The sequence below is a fragment of the Phacochoerus africanus genome, chromosome 11 (genome assembly GCF_016906955.1).
Source record: "Phacochoerus africanus isolate WHEZ1 chromosome 11, ROS_Pafr_v1, whole genome shotgun sequence".
NCBI lineage: Eukaryota > Metazoa > Chordata > Mammalia > Artiodactyla > Suidae > Phacochoerus > Phacochoerus africanus.
The window spans coordinates 81,234,894-81,248,200 of NC_062554.1; the positions used below are offsets into that span (position 1 = coordinate 81,234,894).

The 13,307-nt window shown below is 33.5% G+C and overlaps 1 protein-coding gene across 1 annotated transcript in view; it reads right to left on the reverse strand.

The window, feature by feature from the left end:
• VWDE (von Willebrand factor D and EGF domains) overlaps nt 1-13,307 on the reverse strand; it is a 60,979-nt gene that overhangs the window by 14,499 nt on the left and 33,173 nt on the right. The window contains exons 16-19 of the mRNA XM_047754391.1: nt 12,079-12,193; nt 10,241-10,491; nt 8,283-8,502; nt 3,584-3,724 (exon numbers count right to left, since the gene is read on the reverse strand). Coding sequence (XP_047610347.1) covers nt 3,584-3,724; nt 8,283-8,502; nt 10,241-10,491; nt 12,079-12,193 — 727 coding nt within the window. The remainder of the gene's footprint in view (nt 1-3,583; nt 3,725-8,282; nt 8,503-10,240; nt 10,492-12,078; nt 12,194-13,307) is intronic.

Sequence of the window (13,307 nt, forward strand, 5' to 3'; positions counted from 1 at the left end):
AATAATAAAGGGTTTTATTTTACAAACATGTAACTATTGAAAGTTATCATTATTCCTACAGAAAAGAGATAACAATAAGATTCTAGGTAACTGCAAACAAATGAACATACCCACCATCAGCTCTGTTGCTTAAGTTGGTCTCAAACAAATCAAAATTCAAACAAAACAAAACACTACAACAAAACAATATCAACAACAAAAAGTAGCTTCTGTGTTGTCAAAGCTAGAAGTTTACTATGCATCAGAGAAAACAATGCTGATGATTGTAAAAAAAAGGAAACACTTTCAAAATTTAAGTGATGCCCAACTTGTTTTATTCTCAAGAACTAAAGGAATTACAGAGAAATCTAATAAGGAAATTGCCAGAATTAGTAATTTAAAGTGCTAAATGCCCACTGTGAGCAGAAAAGAACCCTGGCCACCATGTTATTCACATCCTTATTTTTTTCTCTGGCTGCTTAATGCCAGGAAAGTCAGTTAGCCCTCTAAGGCTCTGCTTTCTTTTCTGTATAATGGGAAAAATAGCAACTGATATATGGGGTCTCTATGGATTGTATCACATAATTGATATAGAATATTTCCACAAACCCTAGAACATAGTAGGTACTCAATAAACATATTAATAATGTATTATATAGTTATTTAATATTAACATTAAAAAATTTCAGAAACATACATACTAATTTTTTGAAATATGAAGTGAATATACACAAATAATAAATGAATAGAAATTAGTGAACTAAATGGAGTGAATGAAAATTAATAACTAGATCACATCTGCTTAATTGCTTAAATGTGGACTAAATAGTTTTCTTTGTATCTTTTGAAGAGTCTTCACACTACCTCTGCAATTGACACCATCTCCATAATATCCAAAGGGGCAGCGTCCACACTGGAAACGACCATCTGTAGTTGGCACACAGGAAACACCAAAAAAGCAGGGGGATTCAGCACAAGTTGATGCTTTGGTCAATCCAGGCATTTCTGGCAAATTAGTGATGGCTCTAGTAAGTGATGACACAAACCCATCCTTATACTGTGTGTAACTTTGGGCAGACCTGTTAGTTTGAGAATTATACCCACTTGCCTCTGTTTGGATGGTACCCTGGATAATATCCTTTACATCACCATGGGAATTGTTTGGGTTAATGCTTAAAGAACTATGGTTGTTTGTAGGAACTTCCAACTCCTCCAGACTGAGCTTTGTACTGAGGGTATGAACCATATGTTCAAAACCTGATATCTGATGGGAAATAGGCTTTTTTGAATGATTCATTCGAGGGGCAACTGATTTTAGTAAGTATGAGATGTTGTTGGTTGTATCCAAGAACTTTTTGATAGTTGCAGGGCTGTGGATAAAGCTTGTACCAATTGGTGAATGTTCTGTTGATGGTTGCTGCCAATTTGTATCTAAACAACAAAGAGAGAAAAAAATATTAGTTGATAATTTTGTTTATGTTCTGCTCTACCCACAGTATTTAAAATTAAGTAATCCATTCCTTCATTTAATGTCTATTACATGTATAACACTATACTAAGAGCAGTAATAAGAAGTCATCACACAGTTCCTGCATTCTTGAAATTTATAATTTATTTGGATACCTAAAATAATACAGAATATTAAGCATTATTTAATTTTTTACTATATAAAATTTTAATATTTCTGCTTAAAAAGACACCATAGATAAGGCAAGCTACAGGGATAAGAAAGATAATTTCAAATACACATTAAGTAAAGGGTCAATGGCTAGAATATATAAAGTATTCTTACAAATAAACAAAAAGTCAAAGAAAATTTATAAACAGATTATTAACAGAAAATCAAATCTCAACAATTATTGCAAAAAACAAATAGCCTTTGGCAAGTTGTATCCAGAAAAAAAGAAGTTGAAGAATATAACTAAACAGCTTTGAAGATGAGAAAACAGAAAAAGCTACATATATGAAAAGAATTTTAAATTATACCAGAATACTACACATAATTTTAAACTAAGAATTTGAAGCATCAATGAGATAAATGCTTTTTTGCAGAATACAAATGATTAAGTTGAAGAAGAGATAGACTATATGAAATAAAAAGTACTATGAAAGAAATAGAAAAATAATCTAATATCCCCTTCTAAAATTATGCTGGGACAGTCAGTCTAATGGAAAAAAATTTACCAAATATTCAAGGAAAGAATATTTTATAAAACTGTTGTAACACACACAAAGAGATGAAATATTTTAAAATGTTTTATCAGAGTGGCATAATCTTATAGTCAATATTATTTAAAAAATACTAAACATTTTAAATGAAATATTAGCCTTTCAGTTAAATCAAATGCAAGTATATAAATTACATAGGAAGAAACAGACTTGTATCTCAACTAACAATTACATTAAGAAATTAATGAAGAAAATAATATAAAATAATGTTAAAAGTAATTTGATAAAACAATTTTTGTTAACATTCTGCAAAAGTTAATCTAAGGAAACATTAATGGAAATTATAGCAAGTAATAAATGATGTTGAAAAAGTATTTGATAAAATTTAAAATCCACTCCTGATTTAAAACTAAAGAGAATTTTGAGAAAGCAACCAATAAAATGAAAATTCTATTGGAAACCCAGAGTAATGTTGTACTCAATGGTGACGAGAAGAATTCCATTTAAACAATTAAGAAACAAAGCTATTCCATCCCTAGCCACTTTGAAATGAAGGTCCCAGCCACTTCAATAAGAGCCTAAGTTTGAGAGCTGGGACATGGCCATTAGATTGCTCAGGTTCAAGTCTTGCCTTTGTAATTTATAAACTGTAAATATGAACACATTACTTAACTAACTCATAGATGCCTCTATTTACTTGTGTGTAAAATGGTAGTAAGAATAGTTACCAAAGATAGCCACTATGAGGATCAAATATATGCCTTCTTTGGCACATCATAAACATAGATCAAACCTTAGTTACTGTAAGAAAGTACATAAAAGAGGCAAACTCACTATTTGCAAAAAAAAAATTATGATTTACCTATAAAATCCAGAAGAGAATCAACTATAAAAATAGTGTAAATAAGTTTAGTAAGGCAACTGGATTAAAACAAGTAACATTAAAAACAAGACAGCTTTCCTATCAACAACACTTTGCAAAATGAACAAATACAGTGATATCCTACAAGATAAACGGCTAATGTTACAGAACTCAGAGGCATAGGGAATGCTAATGAGACATGTGCTAAAGATTATTATGAAGATCATAGAGCATTATAATAAAAGAGTACTGCAAAGCAGTAAAGGCTTTATGAAATAAACTTCTCATTCTGTTAGGTTTTGAGATGGACAACTAGGGATTTATAGAGTATAAGTTTGAAATGGTCACTTCCAACTTTAAGCTCCTCTGAAATCACCTTAAATAATGATATAATTTGTTTATTACACAACATGAATCATTTTTCCAGAATATAAGCCAGAAGATTCAACAGCTTAGCAAGGAAAAGAGGAATCTATGAATTGCACTACGTGATCCTTGGTGATCTTTTTGAAAATAAAAATTACTGAGAAGGTACTACTTGTCATTAGATTTTTAATTAAGACCATTACTTACCAGAAGTATTTCCATTTGTTGGCTTAAGATGCCTCTCTCTCTGATCGGCATTTTTACCATCCTCTTCCTTAGTTACACTTTTGTCAGAACTTGTGAGAACCACAGTATGTGTAGTAAGTTCATTTAAAAACTGTGTTTCAACTGTAAATGCACACATGAAAAACTAATCAGAGTTAAACTGTTATAAAACCAAAGCACTGTGAATAAGAACATACAATAAAAGAGCCATCTGGATTGAACTTGCAAATTAGATCGGAGAACTATCTTAAATGTCAGCAAATGTTTTTGTTATGAACTGAATTGTGTTCCTCAAGATACATATGTTGAAGCTCTAACCCTAACTGTGGCTGTGTTTGGAGATGCTTTTAAGGAGGTAATTAAGGTTAAATGAAGTCATAAGAGTGGGGCACTCTTCCTATAGGATTGATGTCCTTATAAGAGGAGGAGACACAAGAAGAATGTACATGTAAGAGTTCAGTGAGAAGGCTGGAATCTGCAAATCAAGGAGAGAAGCCAGAAACAAACCCTACTCTCTGCTGGCAGCTTGATCTTGACCTTCCAGGCTCTAGAACTATGAGAAAAAAAAAATTCTGCTGTTTAAGTAACCAGGTCTATGGTATTCTATGATGGCAGCCCAAGCTAGCTAATAGATGTTCCTGTAGTCCCACTTACCCACTAAATCAAAGCCATGCATCTTAGTTCTTCCACAGAATCCTGTCCTCACACTTGGCTGTCACTTTTCTCTACTAGTTAGCAACTCCACAAAAAAGAAATGCACTATATTTGCTTTTATAGTCATTGACTCGGTGATTGTCATAAAACTAAGTAAACACCCAACGATAAAAAAAAATATTTTGTATTAACAAGCAACTTCCTAAAATGCACAAATGCCTCTGATAAAGTAGTCTTATTAGTCACTCCTGTGTAATGGTTCGATGAGCTTTCTTCTTAAACTCCACTTGATAAAGGTCCTATTGAGAGAATGGGCCACTATTTGGAAAAGATAGGTGTTAGGTCTCTTTAGTTCACAGAGTGGAAGATTTGACTGTTTGGGGCTGGATATTGAGGGGGAGATGTCAGTGGCTGAACTAGGAGGGAATTCCCCTCACCATCCTACACTGTGTTCTACAAACCTGTCATCTCCAGTGCTAGACAGGCCCAACCCAATTTTAAGCACAAGGTGGTATTATGCTATTAATATATTTTTTCATCAAAATGGGTCTTGTTTTCTTAATAATACCAAAGACGCAGTTCTTTGGCACTGACTTCAATAATTTACTCTTCTCTTTTAAGTTTTAAAATGTTGATGTTCACCATTTTTTTGGTCTTCTTTTCTCTAATTCTAAGTGTTATCACTGGGAAGTTTCCTCTGTGACCGATTAACCTAAGAATTATATCCTTAACGCAAACCTGCCTCCTGAGCTCCACTTAAATATTACTTTGTCACCTCAGTCTCTATGTGTCCAAACTGACTTCATTATCTTTTCTCTCTGAAACTATATCTTCTTCCTTATAGTTCATGTGTGTCTTAGCTTTAGCTGCCGTACTAAAATATCATAGAGTGGGTGGTTTAAACAATAGAAATTTATTTTCTAACTATTTTAGAAGGGAGAGAGTCCAAGATCAAGGTGCAGGCCCATTTGGTTCCTGATGAGAGATCTTTCTGCCTAAGTCGCAGTCAGCTGCGTTTTCCCTGTGTCCTCACATGGCAGAGAAAGAGTAAGTTCTCTGGTGGCTTCTCTTAGAAGGACACTAAACCTATTGGATTAGGGCTTCTCCATTTTGACCTCATTTACCCTTAATACTTCCTTACTCCAAATACAGCCATAGAGTGGGATTGAGAATCAATGCATGAATTTTGGAAGTACATAATTCAGTCCATGGCAATGTGAATGTCTATTCTACCCACTCAGTTTGCCTAAACCAAGCACTTAAAATGTAGTGACTCTCTCCCTTGCTGTTCTAATCCCAGTCACTGACCAAGGACTATCAACTTGCTCCTTTTTTCTAAAGTGTACTTGATTTACAATATTGTGTTACTTTCAGATGTCTAGCATAGTGATTCAGTATTTTTGCAGATTATCTTCCATTATAGGTTATTATAAGAAAATGGATATGATTCCTTGTGTTATACATATATCCTCGTTGCTTGTATGTTTTATATATAGTATTTAAAACTTTTTAATCTCATACTTCTAATATGTCTCCCACTTCTCTCTCCTCTTTGTTAACCACATGTTTGTTTTCTATATCTGTGAATGTGAAAAAACAGACTCAGCTTGCTGCTTTGGTATCTTTTTCATCCAATATCTCCTCATCTTAAGTCAGAATATTTTTGTCTTTCCTATGTTTGTCATACTGTCTTAACCTTTCTTCCCACCTTCACACTTGCACAAGTCCTTACCTGAAAGTGGTCCATCCCCCACAATATTCTTAAGCAGACTTTCTCAGATGTAAACCCTATCATATTTCTCATCATTTGACAGTGATCTGTCCATTGGGTACCCCTGCTACTCTTGTAGCAGCTCCCACCCCTTACCCTCTCCATTCCAAGCATATAGAATTATTCACAGTGCCCAAGCTGTGCTGTGATGTTACATGCCTCTCTACCTTTGCTCATCGTGATTCCTTTGCCTAAGAATGCCTTTGTCTTTCTCGATCAGATGCATCAGATTTAGCTGTAGTGATACTTCCTTTATAAAATTTTTCATTATCCCTCCAGGCATGATTCCTTGTGTACTATTCCTACTGTTCTCTCTAGGCATGTCTATCAAAAGACACAGAACATCATATTAAACTATGGGATTACATGCTATAGTTCCTGCTGTTATATTCAAACCTATTAGTCAGAGGATATATCTTATATATTTCTGCATCCTCTGCATCTAGCTTGGTTCATGACCCTGAAGAAATGCATGAGTACAAGAGAGAATGGAACGGGGTGATTTGAATTAACTAAATGCAACCCACCCTCCAAAAAAATCTCATAGTAGGAAATAGGGACTTTTACCATGACATATTTTTCCATCACCATAAAATCCTTTTGGACATGAACCACAGTGATAGGAACCAAAGGTATTGAGACACTCTGCTCCTGGAAAACAAGGTCTGGATTCACACTCATCAACATCTTCCTGACAGTTTTTGCCTAAATAAAATACAGATTGAGAGTTCAAATTATTTAATTTGAAAAACATTATATGTCAAGTTAAATGCTCATTTAAATTTTTTTTTTACTCTCTGTGTATGTTCTGGTAACTCTCCCAAAACTGTCATATAAAAATAGGAGAAAAGTGTACTATTTAACAAATGTGTTATAATTAAGTATAAGGTCATTAATTAGATTCTATTTAGCATTAAGCAAGTCCTTTCAAGTATATAAGATTTTCCCTATAAATAAGACTTATGAAGGCTATTAATGTTTTAAGGCAAAAATTACCATATTATGGCAGTAATTTGTACTTTGTTTAAAAAACCCAATAATTTTTTAAAGAAGTTATTAGAATGGTTGCCTGCTTACCTAAAGGACAACTTATTCAGTCCACTATTGCATTGGCTCTGAAAATCCATAAAAATTTTACAGTGTGCTAGGAAAGGCAGTCTTTCTTCAATAAAATTTTTTGAGATGAAGTGTTGCTCTTCACAATGTTTTACAACTTATTTAAATGGATATATTTACAATCATTAATGATGATAACCCCTATTACAGTAAAACCCATGAGGCAATCCACATTTGAATTCTTTCAAATGTAGTTGTAGCAAAATAGCTTCAAATAATAAAATTTTTACTTTAAAATGCTGAAGAAAATTAAAGACATCCAAATAGTCTGCTTAGTTCCATTATAATATTAAAATATATGCCTTCAAGGAAAATATCAGCTCAATAACTATATTTACTTATTTACTATTTATACCTATTTTAATTAAAATATTGGTATGAAGTTTTAAAAGTCTTGGGAAATTAAAAGTTGTCAGCCATATACTTATTTGTGGTTTCTGAAATCAGACATTGTAGGATAAATAATGAGTTAAAAATATTCTAACATTTCACTTGATTTCAACTCTAATAAATTATTAATAAAACCTCTTAAATGATAATTTTTATAGTTCCCATGGCAAATTTATTATTCTATATTATATATCAGTAGTAATACATTTAAATAGATTTCTACCTACCAAATATAGATAGAAATATTTAGGAACCTGCAAAATGCAATATAGACATAGAGTATTGCCATTCAAACTGTAAGACTGAGTGAAACTGTAACAGTAGATGTAAGCAGTGTACAATAAAGAAGGGATATGTGGAATCTGAAAAAAGGACAATCTGAACTTCTTTGAAGAACAAACGCTGACTCATAGACAAAAAATTATGGTCTCCGGAGGAGACAGTTTGGGGGGTAGAGGAATGTGCTTGGGCTGTGGGATGGAAATCCTGTGAAATTGGACTGTGATGATCATTATACAACTATAAATGTGATAAATTCATTTGAGTAATAAAAAAATAAAAATAAAAAAGAAGGGATATGGATATATCAAATGTATTTGTGATGAATTTTAGTAGAGTTTTAAAATGAGCATCAAAATCTTTAAGATTATACATTTGCTTGAATAATGAGTAGATTATGTGGAAAGCCAAGAAGCTTTCCTTTATAATTTGTTCACACCCTAATTTCATTCAAGAGGAACCAAAACTTACCTTTGAGTTCAGGTGGACAGTCACAAGAATAGTTTCGAAAACCACTGATACATCTGCCAAGGCCACAGGGATTCAATTGGCACTCAATGACATCCTCTTCACAAAGATCACCTTGAAAACCAGGCAAGCAGACACACAAGTATGCTCCACTTCCGGGAGGAAACTGAATATCAGACACACATGATCCCCCATTCAAGCAATCACAAGACTTCACAATCACCTGCCAAAGAAACAAGAAGTAAAGGATTTATTTTGCCATAAATCATCCTCAGTTTATGCCTGTATGTTAGGCATCATAAAATGCATGCATGTTAATTGCAGGTAGGACCAGATCACACATTTTGCAATACATGTTTATAATATATATGTTTAATGTAAAATAGTATTTGAAGAGATCGTTTAGGAATTCCCGTTGTGGTATAGCGGAAATGAATCTGACTAGCATCCATGAAGCCGTGGGTTTGATCCCTGGCCTTGCTTGGTGGGCCTGGGATCTGGCATTGCTGTGAGCTGTGGTGTAGATCACAGATGCGGCTTGGATCCCACATTGCTGTGGCTGTAGTGTAGGCTGGCAGCTACAACTCTGATTCGACCCCTAGCCTGGGAACTTCCATATATCATGGGTGTGGCCCTAAAAAGCAAAAAAACAAAAACAAAAACAAAAAACCAGTTTAATAAGGCAATTATGCCCACTCTCAAGAGCATAGCCAAATATAAGTGTTTGGGATACATTTATAAAATGTTACAAAATGATCAAATTTTTTTTTTTTTGTCTTTTTGCCTGTTCTAGGGCCGCTCCTGCGGCATATGGAGGTTCCCAGACTAGGGGTCTAATTGGCGCTGTAGTCACCGGCCAATGCCAGAGCCACAGCAACACAGGATCCAAGCCACGTCTGCCACCTACACCACAGCTCATGGCAACACCAGATCCTTAACCCACTGAGCAAGGCCAGGGATTGAACCTGCAACCTCATGGTTCCTAGTCGGATTTGTTAACCACTGCGCCACTACGGGAACTCCCAAAATGATCAATTTCCATAATGCAAACGGAGCATTTGGGAAAAAATCCTTAAAGTGAAAAGTAGTGAATCACCTGACTTATCTCAAAATCTAGAGAGTAGCCAATCACTTGAACTATCTGGTTAATATGACAAGGTACACAGCTGTGCTTAATATTATTACTTCTATGTAAAAGTGTCCCCAGGTTTCAAGTGAATATAGGGTACAAAAAATTAAAATATAGTTTGCAACTAGCTATTTCAAATCTTATATTAACAATATTTTTGTTTTCAATTAATTTTTATTAAAGTATGGATGATTTACAACATTGTGCCAGTTTCTGCTGTACAGAAAAGCAACCCAGCCGTGTGTGTGTGTGTGTGTGTGTATACACACATATACATACACACACACATATATTATATATATGTATATATAAAATATATATGTGCATTGCTTTTCTTATATTATCTTCCATCACGGTCTATCTCAAGAGATTGGATAATCTTTTTAAATTGAAATATAGTTGAATTCAATATTGTGTTAGTTCCAAGTGTACAGCTCAGTGATTATATTTATAATCTTGATTTCTAATTCAAAATCTAAGATTCCTTCACTTAAAAGGACCAATCTCAGGTTTATCACAGATCTTTCATAGAGATGGACATGAATGAATTCTCTATCCTCATGGTTAAGTGCAAAAGACAATGATCTACGAATTAGTAGTTTATATCCATGCTCTAAAACTGAAACTCTCTCTAGGGTTTTAAATTCTTATAAAAATTATTTTAAAATTTGGTAGTTTAATTTTCCATAAAATATTTAGTAACTTAGTTTTTCTTCACATATTGAGAATATAAATACTAAAAAATGTAAAGACAATAAAAACATTTTAAATTTAAAATAGTTATTAATTTTCTTAATTAACTGAGTGGTATTTATGCAATTATAAGTATTACCTCAATCATGACTATAGTTTCAGCGTTGCAGTCATCATTAACATGTAAGATGAATTGCTGGGGAGTCTGTGACTCTGTTTTCCACATAAGAAGTCCTGTAGAGGAAACATTTGCTCCTACAGGACCAGAATCCAAGGTAAAATGGATGTCAAAGCCTTCAGGGTCGAAAGCCATGAACTGGTACACAAAGTTCTCACCCCAAAATGTCTGTAATTTAGCTTGTGGTATTTGAATCACTGGAGGTTGGTTTTCTGAAATAGAGAAAACATTTATTTTTTTATCTGTATGGAAGAGGAAAAGAATGATACAGAGAGTTCCCACTGAGACAGACATTTCAATAAATTTTGAACTCTTCTAAAATGTCTATTACCTGCTTTCTATTTTTAAAAAACATTCTGAATAAATTCAGTTCCATTCTTAGAAAATATAAATCTGACTGGTGCAAGATTTCAGGCTTTGCTATGAGAGTGTATACAGCACTTTGATTATACCATAAAACATGTGAACTCATTTACATTGCCCAGGCTGGATTCCTCTCCTCCTTCTATGTCAACCATCTCACTTGCTCTTTCACTCTTTTTTCTTTGCCATCTATTCTTTTCACCTTTACTTTGTTTCTTATGCCTCCTTTTCTCTGTTTCTTCCTTATTGCCCATGACTGGATTGTTCATTTGACTCCCCTGAACTTTCCTCTCAATACTTGCCTCCTCAGCTATAATAATTGGGAACCGTTTAGTCATACCAATCCTCGGCTCCTCAGAGGTCCTTCTAGGGTCCAAACTCTTACACTGGAATGTAACTAGATCGTGAGTGTTCCCTTTATGTTCATGAAGTGATTTAAAACATCTTTTTATATTGTGATAGTAAAAAAATGTCCTCTTCTTTGACAACTGTCTTAACAGAAAGAATAGCCTTTTCTATTTCACTGGGCACAAACACCTCTGCTTGCATTGAAAATGCCCTGATGCCAGAGACTGTAGTTCTGGCTCCCATTCTGCCCCTCTGTATCCTTATAGGATTTACTGATTTTAATTTCCTCACATCTCAGTACAAGGGCCTTGGAACAGATGATAATTCAAGACCCTCTTATATATTTGAACATTGTGAATCAGTTGTACCAAAGCCATTAAAAATATAGACACCAATTCAGAAGTTAGATGTGTTTCCCTTGTCTCTTGTACTAAATTCTTTCCCAAATTCCCACTGTCTTCATAATATACCGTGAATCTTGTACCAGAGCAATGAATCATCTGACATACAGTCTAAAACAGTAATTAAATTTGCACATAAATAAAATACATAGTGACATTACAAAGTGGTATGTAAATATAAGGTTATATGACTCCTTAGATAAAATTACATGGAACCAGGGAGTAACTACATCTTGTTGTATCTTATGGTGTCAGGCTGGTCTTATGACTGAAGAAAGAGCATGTGAGGAACACCTAAGTAGAATCATACATAACTGTATTTAAGGAAGTAAATAAATTATATGGTATATGACTATAATTTGGGTATTTTGGGGGTGGAACAAAGCATCCAAAAATCATCCATGTCCAACATTATACTCATAGTGTCACAGAATGGTAGGGATAAATTTGCATTCCTTATCAAATATTAAAAATATCATACCCTATTGTACTATAATCATAGAGATTATATAAAATAAAACATTTCATCTTATATTTCCTTCCAGCAGAGTAAATTATCCAGTTAGGAAAAATTCTAAATTATACAGTGTTCATCTTAAACATAGTTGTATAACTCATGGTTTAAAATTACTTGAAAACCCATCTTAAAGAGGAAGGAAATATTTGGATTAAAAAACAGCAACTTACTTTCTAAAAATGACCAAGTGAATTTTGAAATTTCAGGTCTACATATTGAACAAGGGCTGGTAGGATTTTTATCCCCTTCAGTGTAGCAGAGTCCATCAATAATGCAAACATTTTCCTAAGAGAAATTTTTTAAAAAGGAAAACACCAGTCGAGATACAACTGTAGTTAGTGTTAGGAAAGAAAAAACACAATGCATAGAAGGATAGCAGCATAAATGGTGATTATTCCAACGAATGCATTTTATAAGTCTGTTTGGATTAGAAAACATTTTTTCATATGTCCCGAAGTTAAATGCACATTAGAAAACAAATAATTTCCTTTATGTACAAATGCTTATGGAACTGATCAATATGGCAGGAATAAAAAATACATATAATTGGATCTCTGTGCAGAATTATAAATAACCTGGAAGAAAAGATCTCTTTTTGCCTTTTTATTGCTAAACTTATGGTAAAATAGTTTTATTTATAAAGAAATCAGACTCTTTTCCCCTGCACATCTAGAACCATACTAACTTATAGCTATCTTCCCTTCCTCTAGGAGCCCACTCAGTCCTCTGAACATGGCAAAACTAAACCAGATCCATGACGTAATTATCCAGACTTGATAATAGATATCACAAAACAAATCAGTGGAGAGAGATGCTGACATACAAAGAAATAATCTTAAATGTAGCAACCATTTTTAACCTGGAAAGAAGACCAAACTTTGTTTAGGATATATAAACTTCTCTCATTTTACCAAATCTCCTTTGACATCACACGAAACATTACACAAAAATAAGAACAAAATATTCTCAAGAGGTTAAAACAATTGCGAATAACATTTTAACAGTAATTATTATAGAACATATAGAAATCTAATATTTGGTGGAAAATTAAAATTAAACAACTTTTCAATAACAAATTTCTTATTGATATAATCCAATTGCTAGTCTCAAAAAACTTTTTAATTAAAATAATGGTTAAATTTCCATATACATAAATATTTTTGATATGCTTCTTAGTTTTGAAGAGCCAAGTGATATTACATCCATGGTATCAGTTATGAATCAGCAGCTGACATGTAAAAGAAGTCTGTTGATAAACTCAGTAGACTGGATATAAGTTTAGAAGGGTATTGCTGGGAAGATTCAGCTCAGGCTGTACTTTTATGTAATCCCTCAAGTGGTGGATATTTGCATGGTTCAGTGAACTTAGTTGCCACAAGAAACTCCCTATGAAAGTATT